Source organism: Eptatretus burgeri, chromosome 15, assembly GCF_056783735.1.
Source record: "Eptatretus burgeri isolate ZD-2024b chromosome 15, Ebu_testis_v1, whole genome shotgun sequence".
Lineage (NCBI taxonomy): Eukaryota > Metazoa > Chordata > Myxini > Myxiniformes > Myxinidae > Eptatretus > Eptatretus burgeri.
In genome coordinates this window covers 46,609,864-46,634,863 of record NC_140975.1, presented here as the reverse complement: position 1 = coordinate 46,634,863, position 25,000 = coordinate 46,609,864, and the positions used below count along the sequence as shown (strand labels likewise).

The following is a 25,000-nucleotide window of genomic DNA, read 5'->3' as shown; positions in this document are numbered from 1 at the left end:
ACCTATGCCCGACCTCATCACCACAAATGCTACCAACCGCTTCAACCTCATCACCACAATTTCCTCAACTGTTTACAATGCTTCCACAACTTTACCGCAAACACTGAAGCACTCCCCCCACCTCACGATAACCGCCGCAACTGCCACCAGCTCCCTGGACGCTCATGACAGTCACTGGGGATAGCAGGTGAATGGGGATAGGATCGTGGAACGTAGTGGGTGCTTGCGAGCCAGAACACTTTGGCATGTCGCTCAAAGCGCGAGTGTGCGCTGGGACTCATTTGGCGACGACTGGGAAGCTGTGGCGCTTCGATAACTAAGAGCGTTCAGGTGGAGTTCAGCGCACGCTCATGGCTGGAGAGCGCTCCCGAAAACCCGCACCCCATGCAAATCAAGGAGCTCCGTTGTCTGGCTGAGTCCGGGAGCGACTGAGGCCATTTTCGGCTCCGGAGTTGGTGCTGCGGGGGTTACTTCTCGGGGTGGTGCCTACGCACCTATAGGAATGCGCAGAAATGCCTACAGGGTCTCTTGATTTGAATTCTGGCTCCTCCTTCACCCTGGGCTTCATAATTCTGGCTCCACTTTACCCTGGGCTTTAAACAAAGAGAGCGAATCAGGGTCTTTCATACTTTGTCTTTTGGGTCCAGAGCCTTTCCGAGCCGAGTGTCATTTTCTGGTCTTACCGAACGAGAGTCAAACCGAGAGGGCAGCACGAGAACAAGCCAGGCGAGCAGTGCGGAGCCGTTGCCAAGTCATCGGCGTTGGGCTCCCATGGCGTTCTGCAGTTATCATCATTAGACACATTTGCAGACTCTCTTACACGCCCCGTTAAGCTATCTCCCACACATCTTTCTCTCCCATCTGTTGTCTCGTCCACTGTGGATGCATCACTGAAAAAGCATATCGATTCCCACCTCTTCACACTTCCTCTTCTGCGTCACATTTTGCATCTCCCTCTCACGCACTCCAACCCCCAGTCTGTAACAATATATATGCAATGTTTGAAAGGACGGTGCAGAGGGACCACTTACTTTTGAGCTGTTTGTCTGGGATTGATTCCTGACCTACAACTATAAACTGACAGATTGGTGTTGCATGATAAAATGTACTGTCCATCGTTTGAACGCAAAGCTAGGTGCTCCATCTGATGGCATTATTTGGTGGACGTTAAAGATCCCATTGAGGTATTTCGGGAAGAGAAGGTGAGCTATCCCCCTACGTACTTAACAATTCCTTTCCAAATCACCGTTAGTTGCACATTTATCAGACCTGCTCAGCTTGTTCGTGAGAGACTTGTGCCAAAAACTTTCCCAGGCCTACCCAACGACGTGAAAATAATTGGGTCCATTAAAAAAAAAGTAATTGTGTGCTGTGTGTCTATCAGTCTTTGAAAGGTTTACATGCTATCAACTTTGGAATAAGAAAAAGAAGATTCCCAGAGGTTTATGATTGATACGGTATTGAAGGACGATTGGGAGTTGAAGCAAACCATTGCACTGGGAACAGTGGCTGTGGTCTGCCTCATGTTGTGTGGTCTTTTTGGCCACAGGTGGGCCATGCACGGTTCAGGCAGCCAGAGACGGCTGGTGGAACAGCTTCAAAGTGAGTAAATGTCAATATTTGCCGACAAGCTTGTTGCTTGTAAGTACAAGTTGAAACCTGAAAAAAAAATCTGAGACTCTGAAGCTATTGCTAAACTTGTGGATGACAACATAATAGGATGCTTTGTCGTTTTTCATCATTATGGCTAATGGGCTGACAGGATAGCCAAGAGGTATGCACACTCACTTCTGAGTGGTCGAGCCTGGGTTTGAATCTCGACCCAGCGATAAGCTGTCATCCCAGTGTTTCACAGGGCAGGGTGATTCATCAATGTGTGCGCCGTTCTTCGGAAAGATGTTGAATGGGCGTCCTGACCGCCAGCATTCGTTGGTGGACATTAAAGATCCCATCGTGTTCTTCATGAAGCGAGTTGTCACCAGCACCATGGACAAATTCTAAATTCCTGCCCTAACCGACATGGGGCACTGCATCAGCGGCATAGCCGCACCCTTTGTGCTGCGTACAAACAAAGAAGAATTTGGGCTGATATTTTTCTTCCTCCTTTTATTTACCGTATACCTTTGCCTCTATCTTCACCAGGATATGTTCAGAGTGCAGTTAAAAATGACTTTATGTAATTTAACAAATGTGCATGGATGTGTGCTGACTGCTAGAACGTGGGATTCTGAAGTCTGAACGAGTGATATTCACCATGCTGGCTACAGATCGTGCTCTTTACACTGACCGCAGCCCATACACCGATGCTCCACAGCCCATTGGTCAGCATGGTGCTCACCACCTCTGAATGATGTCATGGTTGCTGTAAAACAAGTGACGAGTGTTCTCGTGAAATATGCACTGAGGTTTCAAATTTTTCATTGCAGGACACAAAGCTACAATCAGTGCTCCACACATGGTGAGAAGCCTTTCCAAAGAACTTCGCTACATGCCGTCACCTGTTCCAAGTCACGTGGTTCACTTTATTCACATCACTCCAAATGCATGCATATTTGAGGAGTGATGTAAGGGACACATCGACCATTTTGATGTTATTGCCATATAGCACTATTTTAACCCTTACCCTATCATCCGAGCCCATCATCATCATATCATTAAAAAATGTCGCTTACATCACTCCTCCTCACGGGGCCTCATTTAAACTGTTGCTTTGTGCACATTATTGTGTCGTTTCCACAACCTTAGATTAAACTGACCGTATGAGACAGAAAAAAGAAAAGAAAAACGTTTTTCCCTTAAATCAGAAACTCTTTCTGGACAAAAAGTCAAGTCTCTCATGATGACCATCACAAGAAGGGATTTGTGCCGTTGGAGTGCTCGATAAAGTGCAGAGTGGGTTCAGCTCACTCAATCAGCCCGAGTAACCTTGTGCTGGGAAAACAAGATCTGTAAATGTCTCCACACCACTAGCATGCATACACCTTGGAGCTGCTCGCCGATAAGCTGACAGATGGTGCCTCAATTCTGGACGTTGGTTCGGGCAGTGGTTTCCTTACAGCCTGCTTTGCACGGATGGTAAGACATGTGAACTTGAACGGCATTCTACAATTCACATAATCTCCCCCTCTCCATGCTCCATATTCGCTTTCACATACTGACAGGAGGAATTGTTGTTGTTTTTTTCAGGTGGGGTCGACGGGGCGAGTTGTAGGGGTCGAACACCTATGGCGGTTGGTACAGCGATCCACTGAGAACGTCCGACGGGATGACCCCAATCTCCTAAGCAATGGCTGCCTTCGCTTTGTTTGTGAGGCTGATGCGGGGAATGTGAAATCACCGTATGTTTGTCCATTGATCATAGCATTTCAAGGACCACACTGACGTGGTGGTAGCCTTTTTTGGTTCCGGTTTAAAAGTGCCTTCCGTAGCAACTCTGCAGTACTTAGACCAATGCAGATTTCAACTTCTGATCTAACGCCAGTGAGCATTGGCCTGTGTTTTAGTACTAGCTTTTCACCGTTCTGCCTGATGCCCTATGGCCTGATACCTGCAGCTAAGAGCCCCTGGGCATTGGCATAGTGTCATCTTTACCCATAATGGCATCTGGTCTCTGTCACACACAGCAGAACAAAAACAGCACTTCATTTTTTTCCACCCTAATAATAAACTTCACTGGGCACAGCATTTAAAAGTGCTGTTTATGTCTCACTCCAGTGGGTGATGGAGTTTTGGGATGGGCTGAAGGTGCACCATATGATGCTATACACGTGGGAGCTGCAGCTTGTAAAGTACCACCCAAGGTAATCAAGATTTAAACGTTATTTTATCTTTTCTCTCCTTTATTAAAATCGATCAGTGAAACGTTTTTGTGAACCAAACAAAAACGTTTGCCTCCTGCAGCTCGTGGAACAGTTGAGTCATGGAGGTCGGCTACTGGTGCCCATTGGATGTCCAGGCCGTGCACAGTGGCTCACCCAAGTGGACAAGAAGCCAGATGGTAGTGTGAGCAGCAGGAAGATAACCACAGTGACATTTGTCCCACTTACCGAGGGCAGGCACTCATAGTAAACCGCAACATCCATCGCTGTAATCTGTTTTCTTCAAATAAAACATCTGATCAGCAAGTCCCTACAATGACTAATTTCAATGAGGAAGTACCAATTTCATACCTGCATTTGATAAAAGGAAGGCTAAAATGTAAACAAAACACCAGTGTTTATATTTACAAATTACCATATTGCAGGTCTCTAAAACACAAACATCTTTATGGATTCAAACAGTGTGATGGTGCAATGAATTATTTTTGCTGTACCCTGGAGTTCAATGTATCATCTCTGTTTACAATCCGTGTGGTGTGATACAGTAAACCAAACAGTCATTGCATTATGGATGGTTGAGCTGGAACAACAAACAATTCATATAAAAAGTGGTTTCTATAGTAAGCGTGCAGCAAGTCTTACAGAAAATATAAAGCCTGATGATTTGAACTCGATTTCAAAATGAAAATTATTTGCATAAGTGGTGAGAAATGCCAAATGACATCCCATGTTTTGTTTCACCATGCTGGTACAATTTGCATACAATACAGAATATAAACTACGGAAGAAACAGAGTCGATAATCTTCCTTCGGTGTGCAGCACCGTGGTTGTGGGCTTGCATCAATGATGGAAGCATGGTTATGCTGCTGATGCAGTGCCCTCCACCCTGTATAGTAGGTTAGAGCAGGAATTTGGCCAGGGTGCTGGTGATAACTCACCCACTCTTACTCTTCGAGACTCAAACTCTTGCAGATTTTAAGGGGTGTAAAAATGTCAAAATAAATAAATAAATCGTGTTATCCAACTGACCATGAAGCAAATATAATCCTGCACCAAAATGGCACTCGGTACAGCACATCCATCCGCCAAGTTTTACAGTTTAATTTTGTAGCCCACTGATAGGCTGAATCTGCACCTGGATTGTCACCAAAATCTATTCGGCTTGTTCTTGTCACCGGCCCAACTCATCCAACAAGTTTCGGCTGAATCTGTATTTAACTTTTTGAAGATATCCTGCTCCATACATACATACATACATACATACATACATACATACATACATACATATATATTGTTATGGCTGTGGAAATTCGCAGAACACCAAATAGGTCCTAAGTTCAGTTATGCCGATAAGTCCGTGTTCAGTTAGATTTCTCCACCGTTGTCTAAAGGGATTTATTCGTGTAACAGGGCTGTGAATCTTCAGGTAGCCGTTTTTCTTTTACTATCGTTATTTTGGACCAACCGCCATTACTACCACCACAAAGCCCCACCAACTACAACAACCACGATCACCACAACCACCTTCTCGTCAACCGCCAACATCTCCACATACAACGAACAGCCGCCTTCACAACCACACCACCCTCACTACCACCACAAACGCCAGCCACACCACCCTCCCGACCACCACGAACGCCAGCCACACCACCATCAAGACCACCACAAAACACCAGCCCCGCCACCATAACGCCAACCACACCACCACTGCATTTCCATCTCAGCACGGTTGCGAGAAGCCTGGCATTCATCGGGAGAGAACGGACGACGGCCTCACCCCTCCCCCCAACGACAAACACGTGCGGAAAAAATGAAAGCCATGGCAAAGGCAAAAGAAAGGCCCCGATTCGGCGAGGAAAATGCCCTGCTTCTGGAAGCTTCGCGCGCGTGTTGGAAGGGAGGGGGACGAGGGCTGTGGAGATAAAAGCGAGCGCTGAACACAGCAAAGTGTGTGTCGTCGAGGAGAAGTGTGTGTGTGTGTGTCGAGGAGAACCGATTGGTGGGTCGTCGAGGAGAAGCAAGTGGAGAGGCGAGTGGAAGTCAGTCGGTGAGGAGCTGAAGAGGGTCCAAGAGGGATGCCCAAGCAAGTCACCACGAGGGTGGTGGTAACTTGCGGCAGCCTCTTGGAGTTCCTTCGGTCAACCAAGCTCCTTGGACATAAAGACCCTAAGGGGTCCAGTCTGACCCCCTTGTCTTTGAGGGGGTCTTTTTCTTGCTTTTATTTGTGTGTAAGTTGGGGCACCGTGTCCCGTTAAGTAGAGAAACTGTATAAGTGACTGTACATGATTAGTTATAGACGGTATTAGCTCTTTCCTTTGCATTGTGTTTGGCTGTATAAGGCCTAAGTCACATTTGCTCTACGGCGAGGATACGGCGGCCGTACACCCTCTGAATTGACAGAAACGTGCGGCGGCCGCAGAGTTTCTGCAGTGGCCTCAGGGTGGCCCTATGCTGTTTGGCTATCTTTTACAGGACGTAGGGGTCGCCGTGGAATTATAACGCGGAGTTATAACTTTTTTCATTTCTATGTTCGCTGTAGCAATTCGACAAGCCGAAAAAAAAAAAAAGAAACTGGTAAAAAAAAATAAAAAAATTAACCCATTCCTTACCGTACGTCTGGCCGCACGTTCGCCTTAGGGCCCCCCTGCGGTCGCCTTGCGGGCACCTTGAGGCTACCTTGTGTCTGCCTTGAAAATTCTATGGCCACCACAGGGCCCCCTTAAGGTCACCGTGCGACATCAAATCAAAAACCGTACGGCAACCCCACGTTTTCGGTCTCCACAATTTATAAATACGCCATGCGGCTCCCCGAAAAATAAAAAAAAACATATGTGACTGCTACATTGTGTGACCGTGGAAATACTGCGGCCGCCGTAAAATTGCTAGTGGCCGTAGATTTTGGAGACCCCACGGCCGCCGTGGCAAATGTGACTTAGGACTAACTGCATGCGTGTTTCACCAATTTATTGCTTGATTGTATACGTGTAAAATAATAAATGTACTTCTTTAAATGTAACCTGTTCGTCGCGTCATTTTTCCTTAATTGAGCTGCCATCTTGCTCTCGGAATTTAGTGGGCTTTTAAATAGCGGATAATAGAATCGGGTCCAGCGAGGCCTGGCGATAATACACCGCTCGGTTATCCCAGAACGGAAAGAACCGCTGAAGCGGTTCGTGTCTAAGCAGGCCTTCATTGACGTACGGTCTCTCGGTAGTCTGCCCGCGTGAATAATTAGGTATATCGACAATTCGGCGATTGACCCTGTCACGCGCGGGTAGAATATTGACTAGGCCGTGGTGTGCGCTTTGAGCACACCCGTGACTGGTTTTCGGCGTTGTTCCGGAAAGTCGCGACTGAATTGTCCGTTCGGTGGGCGAAACGACCGCTATTGGTTAGACGCGGTCGTTCACACGCCGGCTGGCGAAAATTCGTAACATATATATATATATATATATATATATATATATATATATACACATATATATACACATACACGTGTGTGTGTGTGTGTGTGTGTGTGTGTGTGTGTGTGTGTGTGTGTGTGTGTGTGTGTGTGTGTGTCATTTCTGGCCGATCAATGGCGATGAAGCACTTAAAAATGATTGTATCCGGATGTTCACCAAAATCGAATCAATTAGTCCAGGTCACACATCAAATCTGTCCACCAAGTTTCGTCCGAATCCGTCCACAACCTTTTTGAGATATCCTGCTGACAGATATCCAGACAGACACAGGCTTGAAACTAGGAGGGGGAACACTTGGTAGAGTGCAAAACCTCCGCCGCCAATACTGCGAGGTCACTCAAGTGAACCTGATATCCTATTCATTCAATTTGACGTCAACAGTGCTCACAGAGTTATAGTTTGCAAGTTTCCCTTTTACTTTTAACGTTTACATACTCAATTCATTCGTCATAACTAGATTCCTTGAGACAGAAATTGATTTTACGTGGGTATATCCACCTGAAGTTCCAAAATCAGCCGCAATTATAATTTTGGCATGTTTTTTTGTTGGAAATCACTTATAACATGTAGAAATGCAAAAAAATTCGAAATTTTGTTGAAAACAATTCGCAAATTTTTTTTTCTCGAACAATTTTTTTTTTGGGGGGGGGGGGGTGGTTGGAAATCACTTAAAACATGAAGAAATGCAAAAAAAAAAAATCGAAATTTTGTTGAAAAAAAATTGCAAAAATTTTTTTTCTCCAACAATTTTTTTTTGGGGGGGAGGGGGGGTTGTAAATCACTTAAAACATGTAAAAATGCAAAAAAAAAAAAAAATTCAAATATTTTTTCAAATTGTCCGCCATAGCGGCCATATTGGATTTTGAACCAAGTCCAAAATCTAATGGCATGATCCTTGGGCCAGACCTAACCCCCCCCACCAAGTTTCGTCGAAATCCGTTGAGGAGTTTATTCCGTAATACTGTTCACAAACAAACAAACAAGCAAGCAGTAATAGACTGGTACTTACGAAATCGTCAACTTGACCTCTGACCTTGTCTAATAAAAGCTGTCTCTTGAGAAGGTAGCGACACAAACCAGAAGTTTCTACGATGATTCTGTACAAAACCATCAAAAATCGAATGTTTTGGATGTTTGACCTCACTGTGACCTTGACCTTTGACCGATTTTGACCAAAATCTAATCAGCGCTAGCCACCACCCTCCTGAATCACGTGGTGTAATTTGACATTGGACGCTTCTTCTGTTCTCGAGTTATCATTTTTTGGATGTTTGACCTCACTGTGACCTTGACCTTTGACCGATTTTTGACCAAAATCTAATCAGCACTAGCCATCAGCCTCCTGAATCATGTGGTGTAATTTGACATTGGTAGCTTCTTCTGTTCTCGAGTTATCTGTACCAAACCATCAAAAATCGAATATTTGACCTTACCGTGACCTTGACCTTTGACCGATTTTGACCAAAATCTAATCAGCATGAGCCATCACCCTCCTGAATCACGTGGTGTAATTTGACATTGGTAGATTCTTCCGTTCTCGAGTTATCGTGCCTACAAACAAACAAACAAACAAGCAGTCATAGACTGGTACTTACGAAATCATCAACTTGACCTCTGACCTTGTCTTATAAAAGCTGTCTCGAGAGAAGGTAGCGACGCAAACCAGAAGTTTCTACGATGATTCTGTACCAAACCATCAAAAATCGAATGTTTTTGATGTTTGACCTCACTGTGACCTTGACCTTTGACCGATTTTGACCAAAATCTAATCAGCGCTAGCCACCACCCTCCTGAATCACGTGGTGTAATTTGACACTGGAAGCTTCTTCCGTTCTCGAGTTATCATTTTTTGGATGTTTGACCTCACTGTGACCTTGACCTTTGACCGATTTTGACCAAAATCTAATCAGCACTAGCCATCAGCCTCCTGAATCACGTGGTGTAATTTGACATTGGAAGCTTCTTCCGTTCTCGAGTTATCTGCACCAAACCATCAAAAATCGAATATTTGACTTCACCTTGACCTTTGACCGATTTTGACCAAAATCTAATCAGCACTAGCCATCACCCTCCTGAATCACGTGGTGCAATTTGACATTGGTAGCTTCTTCCGTTCTCGAGTTATCGTGCCTACAAACAAACAAACAAACAAACAAACAAGCAAGCAGTCATAGACTGGTACTTACGAAATCGTCAACTTGACCTCTGACCTTGTCTAATAAAAGCTGTCTCTAGAGTAGGTAGCGACGCAAACCAGAAGTTTCTACGATGATTCTGTTCCAAACCATCAAAAATCGAATGTTTGACCTCACTGTGACCTTGACCGTTGACCGATTTTGACCAAAATCTAATCAGCACTAGCCATCACCCTCCTGAATCACGTGGTGTAATTTGACATTGGGAGCTTCTTCCGTTCGAGTTATCTGTACCAAACCATCAAAAATCGAATATTTGACCTCACTGTGACCTTGACCTTTGACCGATTTTGACCAAAATCGAATCAGCACTAGCCATCACCCTCCTGAATCACGTGGTGTAATTTGACATTGGTAGCTTCTTCCGTTCTCGAGTTATCTGTACCAAACCATCAAAAATCGAATATTTGACCTCACTGTGACCTTGACCTTTGACCGATTTTGACCAAAATCGAATCAGCACTAGCCATCATCCTCCTGAATCACGTGGTGTAATTTGACATTGGTAGCTTCTTCCGTTCTCGAGTTATCGTGCCTACAAACAAACACACAAACAAACACAAAACACACAAACAGAGGACGGAAGTCATCAATATATTTATGAAATCTTTAGATTCTTTAGATTTCGTAAGTAACAAACAGGAAGGGATGAAAACAGTAACCTCCATCCATCTTCGATGGCGGAGGTTAACAAACAAACAAACAAACAAACAGAAAGGGGTGGAAACAGTAACCTCCATCCATCTTCGATGGCGGAGGTTAAACATAACTTATGTCCATCTTTGGTGGTGGAGGTAACTATAACGGCATCCAGTGGAGTGCATACCTCTGCCAGGCTGTATCCCACTGAGAGGCCAGATCTGCATCCACACCCGAACCAAAATCCAATCAGCTTGTTATTGTCACCGACCCAACTCATCCACCATGTTTTGTCATTATCAGTCCATAACTTTTTGAGATATCCTACTCACAAACAAACAGCCAGACAAACAAATAGGGGTGAATACATAACCTCCGTCCACCTTCGGTGTGGAGGTAACTATAAGAATAAATAAATTAAACAATCAAGGTCCACCATTCCGAAGAAAATGCAGACGATTACTGATAGCCAAATAATCCAGACAGTAATATTTGCCCTCCTTTATGTAAACATAGCAAAATGGTTGACATGAGCATGCACTAGAACCGATTTCAGGAATCGACCAAACATTTAAAGCCAGATTGGTATAGAAACAGACAGAAGGCAGACACTTACTTAGTGTCGACAAGTATAAGTACAAACACATGAAAAGGTAAAGCCCTTCATGTTAATACATAAATGTGACATTTTGCAATGGATTTTTTGGATCTGAAGTATCATCAAGCAGGATTACAAGATTGTGAACGCAACATTTTGAAGCTTTGTTATTCCACTGTTTTAAACTCATTACACACGAGGTTAAAATGTGGAATGATCCCTGGCTTAATCAGCTCTTCTTGCATTAATAATTCCATATGGATGACAAACCTAGGCATGTATTGAGAGCTTTCACTCAATAATGAACAACACTGTAAAGGCAAAACAACTTTCGTCATCTGGCAGGTTGCACGATCCATTGTAAGCACAGGAACACCCTTTTGGCTAAAGAAACAAATGCAGTGTATTATCTTATTACTGTGGTAGCAACAATTTGGTGTTTTGCATTTGCCTGTTCCCTTTCATTCTTCTGTCAGTGTCGTTACTCTGCGCACGTGAAGCGAAAAGCGGGATCAAGCAATTAGTTAATGTCCGTCTGTCCGTATTATCAGTTTCTGATCATCATTTTATGATGTAGCCAGGAACAACTTATTTAATTTGAATATTATATTTTGAACGTCAAATGGAACATGAATAGGAAGACAAGTTTGCCGTTTTATCGTACTTTGGCTCTGAATTTGTCCTGATCTCGCGTGCACAGAGAGGAGTGAGATAATTTTTTTTTTTACTGTGTCTGCCTGCCTGGCAGTCAAACAATATTGAAAATCATTCCAAACAGGAAACTTACTCTTTTTAAGGACGTTGTAAAGGACACAAAAACAGGCACGAATAACTAATTAAACGTGTTAAATAAGATGGTGTAATTGACACTGGATAAAATGGCAGTAAAACCCAGAATTAATTTATTCATTTGCCTTTCAACCTTTATTCTAATTGAATTGAATACTGGAGAAAACAAATCACCTTCATTATACTTCCAAGAACCTCCAGTTTTGTAGTACCGCACTTGGATAAGTTCTTGATGGTGGTGGGTGTAAATTGGAGCTGTCAAGCGCAGCCCCTGGGAAGTGAGGGGGCAGTATCAGAGTGATGAAGAGGCCACCAATATGGCTATGTAGGATGTCGATTTACACTGCGTTCTACAGTGATCAATAAAGCCTCCTTCTCCTAAACTGTGACTGAACGTAGTCTTATTATAGTGTATCAGGGTGGTGTATAAGACTGCTTCAGTAGCGCTAAACTTCCTTATTTTTAAAACGATCTTTTAAGTCATTATGTTATTAAAATTGAAGTATAAACTTGAACACTGCATTCATGTTGTTCGAACTCTTTAGTTGTAATTGCAACTTTCCATGCAAGTATATACTCGTCATGTTCAACGAGACAAGCAGGCTGTCATGATTTCATTCAAATGGTGCAGATCAACATTGATAGGTAAGAAGAAAAGGGTTTCTGGTAAAACCTGTTCAACTTTGAGGAGCAGGGGATGGGCGGAGATGAGAGGACAGGAGAAGCAACATCCAAACTGAGCTGGTCAAACACGGAAAGGACACCAATCTATCTGTGTTAGCAAGAGAAACCTCAGGATCAACCTCCCATCATGAGATCCTTGAACTCTGAGGGTTCTTTTCCATAAGCTTTATAAAGTATATAAAGATATTTCTGTTGATGAAGCCTAACACGTAGACAAACTGGCAGGGCTTTTACTGACAATCCAAAAGTGACATGTTAATTACCCTTAGACTAGCCATTTGCAGAAGCTTAGAATCAAAATGACTATTATATTGCTTTGAGCAAAATTTGAACCCATAACATCTTGGGATCACAGTCCTGTGTCCATACCCTTGAAGTTTTTTAAAATAAACTTGAGATAATGGAATGAGTGGGGGAGATTAGTTGAGGATGAAGGCAAAAAAAGATGTGAGGTGGGAGGGGTAGTAAAGGGAATGGAGTTCACATGGGAAAGAGTGTAGAAAAGGTTTATTTAAAAAAATAAAAGGGAGAGTGAAAAAAAAAAATGGAGAGCAAGTTAGAAGAGAATGGGGACGGAAGTCAAAATCTCAGCAATTTTTGTATTCATATATTATTCGGAGATTGAAAGTTTTAAAACAAACAGCAACACACAGCACTTTATATGAGACAAGGTTGTAAAACGCATGAAAAACGATGCAGGCCCTCACACGTGATCTGAGACTCGAAGTCCACTTTATAAAAGAAAAACATTTACATTTTTGAGTACATTCTTCAACAGCACTGGCGCTTTGATTTATTCGCTGAGCAATTCTTTCGACAACAACAGAGCCAATGCATGCATATAAATCTGAAGTTTGAACACCCTGAAACCCAAAGAAGGCATACCCTCGCAAGTCTATAAATAAATGGAGAATGCAAGGCCAAGCCCATCACCAGCGTAAGCGCTATCTTATTGACATATTCCAATGCAAACAAACAACTAAGAGCCACAGGAAGCCACAGAGCTCGACAAAAGCAAACACTTGCTCACTGCGTCACAAGTCCGTGGTTGTGGATGCCATCTTGGGGGTTACATATAGGCAGCACTGTGCTTGCTTGCCTGCCCGCCTGAGCACAAGGAAAAAAAAATGCGTGAGGCTTGTTCAAAATATGCTGGATCATTGCGGGCTGACATCTTACAATTTAATTGCACATGCAGGACAGCGAATCCCTGGTGCCAAGCATGAGCTTGAACACCTGCACAAATCTCATGTTTGACTCCATGTATAATATGTCCAACAGTATTGCCGAGATTGACCATTCCTGTTTGGGTTACAGTTAAGAAATCATAAAAAGGTGCACGTGAGGCCAAAACAATTAAAACGTAGGCTCCTGATTCATGCAAATAAACAAAAACCCGTACTCTGATGTATACACCCACTAACTATGCAAACCATCACAGCTGTTGCCTCAATCATATAATGGGGTTTTACGATTGACGCTAGCTTTTGTCAAAGTTGCGTGCGATGACGGGTCAAATAATGACAAATTTTACTTTACTCTCATTTACAGTCGGACAGATATAAAATCAGGTCCATGGCATATGATCGTGCGTTAATGTTCAGCTTTTCAGAGACACAATGATCAGCCGAGAGAAACTACATCAATGAACTATTCGCAGCAATAAAAACCACTGGAAACTGCAGACAGACAGATGCACGTCCACGTGCGAATGTAATATATGCTTAGAATGCTAAAAAGGTGTGATTGCTCGGCATTGCAAATGATCCTAAAAATAAATATAAAAATATGACATTTTCCCTATTGGCAGTGACGTCACCAAGGTAAGCAAAATACGCAAACAATCAGACTTACCAAAATATGCAAACTTACATCCACAGTTTCATACTCTTAACTGTCCACTCATGTTACAGAAGGTTGGAGATAAATAACAACTAAGCCCCTCCCCCTCTTCACTCTACTGCCAAACGTTAACTTTTCTTCACACTTGCTCTCTCTACCTGCCAAGTTACCTACCACCTCTCCACCCCACCCAGTTTGAAAGTGACAACCATCACAATACCACCTTTCCACCCCACCTAGTTTGAAAGTGACAACCATCACAACCATTTATATTGTAATTTTGTTGTAACTAGTCCATACACAAAGTGCCAGAACGATCTCTGTCAACGTTGTTTTAACCCTTTACGTTCAGTACCCCAGGAAGGATGAGCCAACAAGACAAGTCTGCATCTGGCAAAGAGGAATTTCCATTGTAGATGGACGTACACGCACACACCGTTTAAGAGTTTGTTGACTTTTTAAACAGCGATTACTTCAATAAAGACGAACGTGAATACGTTTCAGGTGCATTTATATACATCCCCTGATGGATGCTGTGTATACAGTTTGCAAAGGTTCCATGACAAAAGGTATCAAGTGTAGTTAATTGGCTGCATGATAGAGACTATTCTCCTTAACTTTCTGGCATTGCAAAGAAGAAACTTTTATAAAGGTGAAACGCAACGAACATCTTCAAATTACAAAATTCTTAGTGAACTACAATATCATGTTGAAAAGTAATGCCTCCTATTCTTTTTCTCCAAAACAGGTAAAGATATTCGAATGAAACAAAGTGCAGTCTGCACATTAGTTCTTCCTGCTACTGGGTGAGAAGTTTCATGATTCTGACACCAGTCGTCTCAGTGCTGCATTAATCAAGATGGCAAATGGCAGCACGATGTTGTCAGTGCTGTGAAGCATGATTCACTGGTGATGAGGGTTGGGGTGCATCATTACGATCCTGAGATTAAGAGACGGTCAATGATATACCGCCACAAAGGATTACAAGCCCCGACTTGGCTCCATCAGATTTTCATCTCTTCCCAAAACTTAAGGAACATGTTTGTGGAGAACATTCTTCTTCCGACGAAGATAACCAGCGCTTCGTAGCGGCCTTGACGAGCCAGCAGGATGAACAGTTCTATCATAAAACAACTTGAAGATTGGCAGAAATGCATGTACCACAGTGATGCTAATGTTGAGAAATAAATACACACCATGGTAGAATAAGGACAGATGTTAGCATCTGTTTCATTCCAATATTTTTACCTGTTTTGGAGAAAAAGAATGAGGCATTACTTTTCAGCACATCCTCGTATAATTCGATAAACCAATGGGTATAGAATGTCAAGTTTCATCAAATGTCACCTGGTATTCACCACAGTACACACAATTACCTGTTATTTTAGCAAGAGTTCACAAAATAATCACTACTTTTAAAAAGAATAACCTGAGTTAAACCATCAGTGGTCACTACAAATAACTTACTAAAACCAAAAACGAGTTGCATTCAACAGATTACAACCCTCAGAGTCTAAGACCCTCAAGACTAATCCTCAAATGGCTGGAGGGAAGTTTGACCCACATTTCAAGGTGAATAAATTGTTGAAGTAACATTTCACAACCAACTTCTAAATATGTCAACTCGCAAGTAAACCAATTTTTATCTTCAGCAAAGCTAAAAAAAAAAACAACACTTTGAAATGAAATTCCCAATAAAGAATAATATAAAAGCACATTTGCTCCAAAAAGCCTGATGCTTGTTATAGTAGGGTCGACAACATCTATTTTGTAAAGGTAGAATCAAGACCGTTGCCAATTCATTCCATGAAATGCATAAACCAAATTTGATTGTTGATAGAAATGTGGTTGTTCGCGAATAATTATAACTTCTGATAACTTTTCTGTCCTTATTAGGAAACGAGGAGACCCACGCAGTTTTGAACCATGCTGATCAAAACATAACATTCATTGGATCTTGAGGACAGCCCAACAATGCCGGGCACCAAATCATGCTGCTAGCATCAAGCTAGTCCTCGAGCCCACGGGCCCATGCTGGCATGGGTGGAAGAGGCGGGAGGGAGAACCACGTGGAAGGAACAGGTACCATCACAGATACATGCCATTGATGAGGTAATCCGACTCATCCGATGTTAGAGGGCGAGTGCGTTTCAGACGACGGCTGACGGAAACAAGGCGGCAGGCGAGCACAGCTGCTAACAGGACTGTGATGGTCAGGCCCAAGGCTAAGGGCAGCACCACACCTGTGTGGAAGGGAGAATAAAGAGATGGAAGGCAGATTGGTAATATCTCTACATGGTGTTAAACATGGACCACAACCCAATAGGGGAGGGTGTGCAATGATCATATGGATTTCTTAAGTACTGCATATAATGATTAACACCAGAGTGGTTAAAGGTCGTGGGTTCATCTCCAAATGAAATGGGATTTCTTCTCTCAAAACTACCCTCCTATCTGGATTTCGGGCTTATCTGGATAGCATCCCGATAAATATCTAACTAATGATGACCATATTCGTCGTTTAAACCACATTCATCCATTTTATGTTTAACTGATGTTGACAATGGAATCGTTGTCTGTATGACAGAGTTGCCAGGCTGAGGCCTGATTGGAGGTGATGTTCTCATGCAGGACTTTATGTCCATTGGAGATCGGGGGAGTGCTCATCACGCTCCACCCATTTCGATTGACACGCCAATCACACCACGTGCCTTCTGGTTGATTGGTTTGCATTAGCGGGAACAATCATCTGGGTGGCATATGGATGGTTGTTCTTTTCAGATTATGCGGTTTTACTGTGTGAGACATAATCCACGACCGATGTTCACCATTACAGCCAGGAGGTACGATTGATATTACACATATTGTTGCGGTTTTGAGAAACCGCGATTGCAAATGTGCACTCACGACATGTAGGTCCTTCGGTGTAGTTATTTCCGTAATTAATGTTTATAATCGCTCCTTACCTTTAGATGGGTCAATGGGATCCAAACTGCATTGGAACAGGTGGATTAAGATTCACCCCCTATTTTTCTTTTGCACATGGAAGGTTGTCGGCAAGGCATTGGCCGCCATTTGATGTGGGTGTGCGCCAATCCCTTCTTTACATTTCCTTTATCGTTAATTTCCCTCTCTCTTTCTCTTTTCTCACACCACACGTCAGTACAAGCATTTACATTTAATACAGACTGTAGTTTGACACAATCTCTTGCCACACGCACATAAGGTAATCAAGACATTAAGAGCAGTTACATAACCTCAAACTTCCCCGCTCTAAAGAAGATCCCTCATCCCGCACATTCAACACTCAACTCCATTGTAAGTCTCCGTGAGGCTATCACGTGCCCGGGGCGATGTTTGGTCAGCATTGACCTGAGAGGAATCGGCTCCATTTGTTTCCCCATAATCATTGTTGTGCACCTTTGGCGCTGCGTGCCTCGAGTAAGCCGAATGCTGATGTTGCCTCGCCGAATAAGCCTCGCCTTAAGTGGTGGCAAACGAGGCCAGACTCTTAGGACAGCCAGAAGGCCTGACTGAGAGGACTCACTGCAGAAACTCAAATGGGTGGGGCTAGGGAGGAGGAATGCCAATCTGCATGCAGGCCCCACCCAATGATGCGCACATTCTCGAATCTTCCAGGCCGGCCATATAAAAGAGCGAACCCCGGAGCATTTGCTCGAGGCTCTCTTTCAATGGTCCTTTGCGGACACTGTTCCCTGACGTCACGCTGCTGGTTCTTCGCACTTTCGCTCCTTTGGTTTTCACTTCACGAACTGTCATTACGAGCGGGGAGCCGAGGCGATTAATAGGACTGAAACCAAGCTGCACTGCAGACACATTTGGTGGGATCTCGCACATATTTTCTGCTACACCTTTCTCAGTTTCCCTTTTGAAATACACTCACAACACACACCCACATGCATGTCACTCTTCTCCACGCACCCCAGACACCTCACAGTCTTTTTTTTCCACTTCTCTCCCTCAGCATTCAATAGCGAAGACACCTCTCCCACCCGGTTGGCAAAGGCCGCAATTCCTCACTCCCTCTCTCTCCCCCCTTTTTACCCCTTGGTTGAGAATTCTTGGGCCCATGTAGTTTGTTAGTGGAAGACAAGGCACTTGTTAAGATTGCTCTGTGTCTCTTTTCTCTTTCTCTAATCTCATTGCTGTACAAATTGCTTAACCCTCATTTCTCCCCGTGTCATTAAAATCCTTACGTTCCCTCCCTCCCTCCCCTTTTTCCTGCTCTCCACTTGTGTAAATAAACCTGTTCTTGTTTAATCTATTTTCGATCTGTCCGTGTCCGTCTTTTCCACCATTGATCTCTCACTGTCCGCACGTAGATAGCTTGGAAGGTTGAGATTCCCGATGCTTTGGTTTGCAAGGTCTGGCGTGTGCATTCAAGATCACCAGATAAGATGGTTTTCATGAGGACTCAACTGACTGTGGTCGAGTTGTCACCCAGTCAAGCCACACTGAGGATTATTCAGATTTCAATCCGGGTACGATATAATTGTTATGATGGTGAATTCTGATTGTCCAATATGATATTAAATGTTATTAAGACGTCACCATGATCAGTAAGATCGGTGAATGAGGAGGCATGTGCCCTTAAATGTGCGAATCATTCAAAAACCAAAAATAGTACAAACACAACTTATACCTCGATTTGAAGGTAATTTTACTGCTTATCTAATGACATACCTCTCCAGGGTGAAAAAAAGGTGACCATCATAGCAAACCACCAAATATACACCTCCAAATATACAGTGCCTATGGAAAGTCTACACCCCTTTTCAAAATTTTCATCTTTTGTTGCCTTATAGCCTGGAATTAAATTACATTAAATCAGACTTTTCCCATCTTTTCCACATCATAACTCACAACTTCCAAGTGAAAAACAAATTCTACAAATTTCAGAAAATTAATTCAAAATACAAAACAATAATATTGTTGAGCATTCAGCGGTGGCGGGATTCGCACCCGACTCTTGATAGCCAAATGTTACAGATTCGGCGCCACCCTAACCACCGCAGTCTCCGGGGTTATAACGCCGGCTAGTTCGGCACAATTCTCGGGTTACGCGTCTCGAACCACAATACCAAAATACACCTGTACCTTGCCAGCTGGGGGAATATACCCCGGTTACAGACTGGTTTTGTCAGAGACCAAGCGGAGTCTACCAGTCTGTAATCATTTTCGTTTTATATCCAAATCGAGCGAATTGTTTCTCAGCACGGCACGAGCAAACCCAAAGCGGCAACTTCATACGAATCAGTCAGATTTATTGGGGACATCGGGGAACACGACACAAGCAAAAAATTCACGACAATGTTTTAATTAATCTATAACCCGTTCTTCAGGCCCTGTCACACCTTGACGATTTAGCCAGTGTATGCATGACGTATGCAAAATTTGGCTAAAACGCTGGCACACGTCGAATACGTTATGGGTAAGTTTGTATACGTTAAGAGTACGCTGGCATATGTCGTAGTACGCTGGCATACGTCGTAGTACGCTGGTATACATCATAATACGCTGAGGTGTTAGACAAATTTTCCATGCTTGAAATTTTTCAACGTATACCAGCATACGACTCACACGTTCCGCATAATGCTGGCCATAAGTTGTAGGCACGTTGACACACGTTACTTGTAAGGTACTCATAAGTCGAAACACGTCGAGGTAATGTTTAGCGTACCCGAAACTTATTTCTAAAAATATGAGTAACGTGTTGTAGGCACGTTACGCGATCGTTGACACACGTCCACACACGTTACTCATAAGTCGAAACACGTCAAGGTAATGGTTAGCGTCAGTGTTCCAGACTCCCTGGTTTTTTTTTTTTTTTTCTTCGGTATGACGGTGATGTTAACACTTCAATTTCTAGTGCAGTTATAATATAATATAATTAATAGGCTGCCGCTCAACGATTTAAATCATAACCGCACTGGACATCGAAGTGTTAACATCACTGTCATGCCGAAGAAAAAACAACAAACAAAAAAAAAAACAGGGAATCTGGAACACTGACGCTAACCATTACATTGACGTGTTTTGACTTATGAGTAACTTACAAGTAACGTGTGTCGACGTGTGTCAACAATCACGTAGCGTGCCTCCAACTTATGCCAGCATATGCGGAATGTGTGTTATACGTCGAGTACGTCGAGAAATTTTCAACATGCTGAAAATTTCTCGACGTACTCGGCGTACTACGACGTATGCCAGCGTGCTATTAACGTATACAAAATTACCCAAAACGTATTCGACTTGTGCCAGCTTGGTTCGGCAAATTTTTCATACGTCGGCATACGCTGGCTAAAACGTCAAGGTGTGACAGCGGCTTCACACTTCGATGTCTAGTGCGTTTATGATTTGAATCGTCGAGCCGCAGCCTATGAATAGCCTACGCCACGTGATCGTCGGCGATACGCTGCCGCGCTATGCATAAGTTAGACTATCGTTGGGCATAGGTTGTGAACACTGACAACACGCTCAGCATTCGTTGGTATAAGTTATCTACATCTATCTATAATTCCAGCAATGTGTGTGTGTGTGTGTGTGTGTGTGTGTGTGTGTGTGTGTGTGTGTGTGTGTGTGTGTGTCTGTCTGCGACCGCCGTTTCTCAATGACCGCCAGTCCGATCTGATTGAAACTTGCCAGGAATATTGCCAGGGCCCCGCAGATGTGCCTTTTCGAGGTTTGATATCGATCGGACAAGCGGTTCCCAAGTTACGGCCATTTATCTGTCGGCCAATGACAAGACACGGTGCTATGATGTCACGAACGTCACAATTAATGTTTATTTATTTATTTATTTATTTTTTGCACGATCGACGCTCCGATCTGACTGAAACTTGCCAGGAATATTGCCGGGGCCCCGCGGATGTGCTTTTCAAGGTTTGATATCGATCGGACAAGCGGTTCCCAAGTTACGGCCATTTATCTGTCGACCAATGACAGGACAACACAATTCTTCTTCGTTTGATATGACATCACAATTGACGCTGGGGACCTGAGTATGTTTGCCAAGTTATGGCCATTTATGATACGGTTGGTCCAATCTAATTGAAATAATGCCCCAATCCAGTCGTCGTTTACGCACCTACGGGCCCGCCCCGATGGGCCCGTACTCGTGTGATTAAAATGTTCTGTGTACGTTATGCATACGTCCAACACGTTATTATACGCCCAAAACTTTTTTTAAAAACATCAATAGTTCAGCGTACGCCAGCGTTTTACATACATTTTGAGACCTTGCCATACGCTGGCTAAAACGTCAAGGTGTGACAGGGCCTTTAACGAGGAAGATACGCATTACGGGTTTCGAAGGAGTCCCTAACGAGATAAGCCTGAAATGACATGCAAACAAGACATGGACACCATGCAGACAAGGCAGAGTACTTGGTGATGTTTCATGGACGAGAGGAAAGTGTCAAAAGCACGAATGTGGCTCGTGACAAGCGGATGTCCACGGATTCGAGCCCCAAGCTCGAGCATGCCGCGTGGCAAAAATGGCACTCGTCCTCCTTTTTCGCACCGCCCACGCACGTGGCCTCCGCGCGTTCTGACCCCACATAAGGTCGACGGCACAAGACCGTCAGATCGATGGTGGGTTTCAGCTGGTTTGCACAAGGTCCAGCATACAAGTCCAGGCCTCTTTCACAAAGCAGATCGCAGACAGACACAGCCGTCCCCTACACAGCAGATCACAACTCCCACCAGTCGTCTCTCATCCAGCCGAGGGCAGACAGACCTCATGCAGTCCTTTCCCTGCCTTTCCTTCGGCCCTGGCTCGCTTCTCCAGGCCACAGAAGGCAGACCCGGCACGCCCAGGTTCAGTTTCTCTCTCTCCCAATCGCACCACTGGCTTTCATTTTTCCGCTCGCCTCGAAGCCCGAGCACGCCTCAAAGCCGACTGCAGTTTTTTACTTCTCCAGTTTCACTTCCTCTTTTCGGCCACTCCCCCTCTCAGCGCTGGGCGGGGACTATTGTCCGGAGAGAGGAAGGAAGAAGAAGCTCTCGATCCACCACCAATGTACCAACGATGAACAGCCTCTTACACCTCCCGACACACATGTAACGTCAAATTACCGAACAACCTGGCTAAACATGCATTTAATGGGGGACCTTGGCTAATCCTATATTTAATAACACACTAAGAGCCATTTCCACAACAATATCTTGGTTGGATAAGTCTTCACCCTCCTGAGTTAATACTTGGTGGAAGCACCTTTGACAGCAATTCCAGCTGTGAGTCTGTTTGGATAGGTCTCCACCAATTTTGCACACCTTGATTGGGCAATATTTGCCCATTCTTCTGCACAAAACTGTTTAAGCTCAGTAAAGTTACATGGGGAGCGTTTATGGACAACAATCTTCAAGTCATGACATGGATTTTCGATTGGATTCAGGTCGGGGCTCTGACTGGGCCACTCAAGGACATTTATCTTTTTATTTCTTCGCCACTCCAGTGTAGCTTTGACTGTATGCTTGTTGTCATGCTGTGTTGTCATGGTTGTCATGCTGAAAGGTGAACTTCCATCCCAATTTCAGCTTTCTTGGAAAGGGCAGCAGGTTTTCCTCTCAGATTTTCCTCTATTTTGCTCCATCCATTTTCACTTCTTTCCTGACAAGTGCCCCAGTCCCTGCTGATAAGAAACATCCCCTAAGATCATGCTGCCACCACCATGCTTCACAGTAGGGATGGTGTTCTTTGGGTGATGTGCTGTGTTGGGTTTACGCCAAACGTAACGTTTTGCATCAAGGTCAAAAAGTTCCATTTTGGTTTTGTCAGACCACAAAACTTTTTGCCACATGGATTCAGAATCTCCAGTGTTATTTTGCATACCTCAAATGGGAAGACTTCTTCTTCTTCTTCTTTTTGTGTATGGCAGCTTGGCTGCCGGGTATCTATCATTTTGTTGGGGTGCGACTATGTCGCTGATGCTGTGCGCCAATACCAGTACACTGACACTCATTTTGCCAACCTCCGAAGGATGACAGGCTGAGTCAACCCCACCTGGTGTTAATTCAGCAGGAGAAGGGGCTCAAACTCAGGACCCTAAGATCCCAAGCCAGCCACCCGAACCACAACGCCAACACCAGGCTTAAACGGGACTCAAGGTGGGCGTACTGGCCAGCCTTGTGGAGGGCTTGGGATATTGCTGTCAAAATGCGCACAGTGACCAATCTTTGCAACAAGGCATGTAGCTCTATCAAAGTTTCCATTGGCCTCTTGGTGGCCTCTCTGATCAGTCTCCTCCTTGCTTGGTCATCCAGTTTCGAGGGACGGCCTGCTCTAGGCAGGGTTTTGGTAGTACCATACGCCTTCCACTTCTGAATGATTGTCTTGACCGTGTACCATGGAATATTCAAGGCCTTTTAAATATTTTTATATCCTTCCCCTGATCTGTGCCTTTCCATTACTTTATCCCAGAGGTCTTTCGAAAGCTCAGTGGTATCCATGGTTGAGTCTTTGCTGTGAAATGTACCACCCACCAGAGGGAACCTACAGGAACAACCAATTTTATTCTGAAATAATCATAATCATTACAATTTAACACAGGTGGAGGCAAATTAACTTGGTGCATGATTTTGAAGGTAATTGGTTACACCTGAGCTAATTACCCTCGCCGAAGGAGAGGGCATTGCATTTGGGTCTGTCTGTCTGTTTGTCCGCATAGTACTTTAGTGTTTTTCTCCACAACTGCTTGTCGGATTGAAACAAAATTTTCACCATTGGAGTGACTACTCATGTAGAATGTTTTATTGATAATTATGACATCATAGGTCACGTGGTATGGCAGCCATGTTGGAAAAATGGAAAAACTTTGGACCTCTGTATCTCTGAAACCGCACTGTGGAAAAATATTGAAACTTGGCACATAGCAAGTACTCCTCATGGGGAATGAGAATGATTTTTGATGAAGTCATAGATGTCTTTGGTATGATGTCATAATTGCACATGTATAATGCTACATTTGATCAGTATGAAAATTTGTGAAGGTCAACAGAAAAAAATTGGTGATGTCATCGGTCATGTGATTCAGCAGCCATATTACTTTAAAAAAAAATAAAACCTTCAAAAATCTTCCTCTCTGAAGTGGCTGAACAGATCGAGGGGAAACGTTACACGTATGGCCGCCTATCTGTGAAGAACAAAAGGTTCACATATGACATAATAGGTTGCATGGTTTGGCAGCCATATTGGACTGACCTTAAAACCAAACATACCCATCAGAGATGGGGAATCCCCCGCCATTGAAAAAAAAAATTAGAGCCTATATCACGATAACATCGTTTTTTTCAACATGGCTGCCTGGCGGCCATATTGGATGTCCCAGCGGGCCGAAACCATGTTGGAAAAAGTTCCCCAGGAGTGAGGAACGTAGTAACCAAAAATAATTGAAATCAGATAAGCGCTTTTCCATTTATTACAAAAAACTTTTTTTTCAAGATGGCCGCCCCAGTCGGCCATCTTGGATCCGGCCATGCCCAAAATCAATAGGGTTCTTCCTTTTCAGGTGGTGCATGTGTGACTCAAATTTCAAATAGATATGGCAAACAGTTTATGAGTTATCGCACTCACAGCTATAAATGTTGACGCCATGCCAGCCAGACGGACAGACGGACGACCCGGGTGACAACAATATCCCCCTTCCGCCACGCGGCGGGGGATAATAAAAAACATCTTCTTCTCCAGAAGGGCTGGACAGATCGAGGGGAAACTTCACACAAATGTTCCCCAACCCTTGGGGATACCAGGTTATTCATGAATAATTTATGTAATCTGGTCTGGCAGCCATATTGGATTGAGCGAAAATCTTAAATATATTCTTTATCTTGAAGCGCTTAATCAATCGATGTGAAACTTCACAATTATGATCCAGTAATGATGGGAACATATGTTTTAAATATCAACCTGCTCGGACACATGGTCTTGCAGCCATCATTATTTTTTTTTG

The 25,000-nt window shown here is 43.7% G+C and overlaps 2 protein-coding genes across 5 annotated transcripts in view; one reads left to right on the top strand and one right to left on the bottom strand.

The window, feature by feature from the left end:
• Positions 1 to 6,835, top strand: part of LOC147012111 (protein-L-isoaspartate(D-aspartate) O-methyltransferase-like) — a 16,735-nt gene extending 9,900 nt beyond the window's left edge. For 2 of the 3 annotated variants that reach the window (XM_085858393.1, XM_085858394.1), the window contains exons 2-7: positions 2,217 to 2,321; positions 2,427 to 2,458; positions 2,971 to 3,075; positions 3,187 to 3,307; positions 3,715 to 3,800; positions 3,901 to 6,835. In XM_085858393.1, the coding sequence (XP_085714519.1) occupies positions 2,255 to 2,321; positions 2,427 to 2,458; positions 2,971 to 3,075; positions 3,187 to 3,307; positions 3,715 to 3,800; positions 3,901 to 4,065 (576 nt within the window). In that variant the 5' untranslated portion in view covers positions 2,217 to 2,254 and the 3' untranslated portion in view covers positions 4,066 to 6,835. Of the gene's footprint in view, positions 1 to 1,384; positions 1,603 to 2,216; positions 2,322 to 2,426; positions 2,459 to 2,970; positions 3,076 to 3,186; positions 3,308 to 3,714; positions 3,801 to 3,900 lie in introns of all 3 variants that reach the window. The other variant, XM_085858392.1, reaches the window with a different exon arrangement.
• Positions 6,836 to 12,903: 6,068 nt separating this feature from the next.
• Positions 12,904 to 25,000, bottom strand: part of LRP11 (LDL receptor related protein 11) — a 29,712-nt gene continuing 17,615 nt past the window's right edge. For both annotated transcript variants that reach the window (XM_085858389.1, XM_085858388.1), the window contains 2 exons: positions 16,133 to 16,273; positions 12,904 to 13,295 (listed from right to left, as the gene is read on the bottom strand). In XM_085858389.1, coding sequence (XP_085714515.1) covers positions 13,258 to 13,295; positions 16,133 to 16,273 — 179 coding nt within the window. In that variant the 3' untranslated portion in view covers positions 12,904 to 13,257. The remainder of the gene's footprint in view (positions 13,296 to 16,132; positions 16,274 to 25,000) is intronic.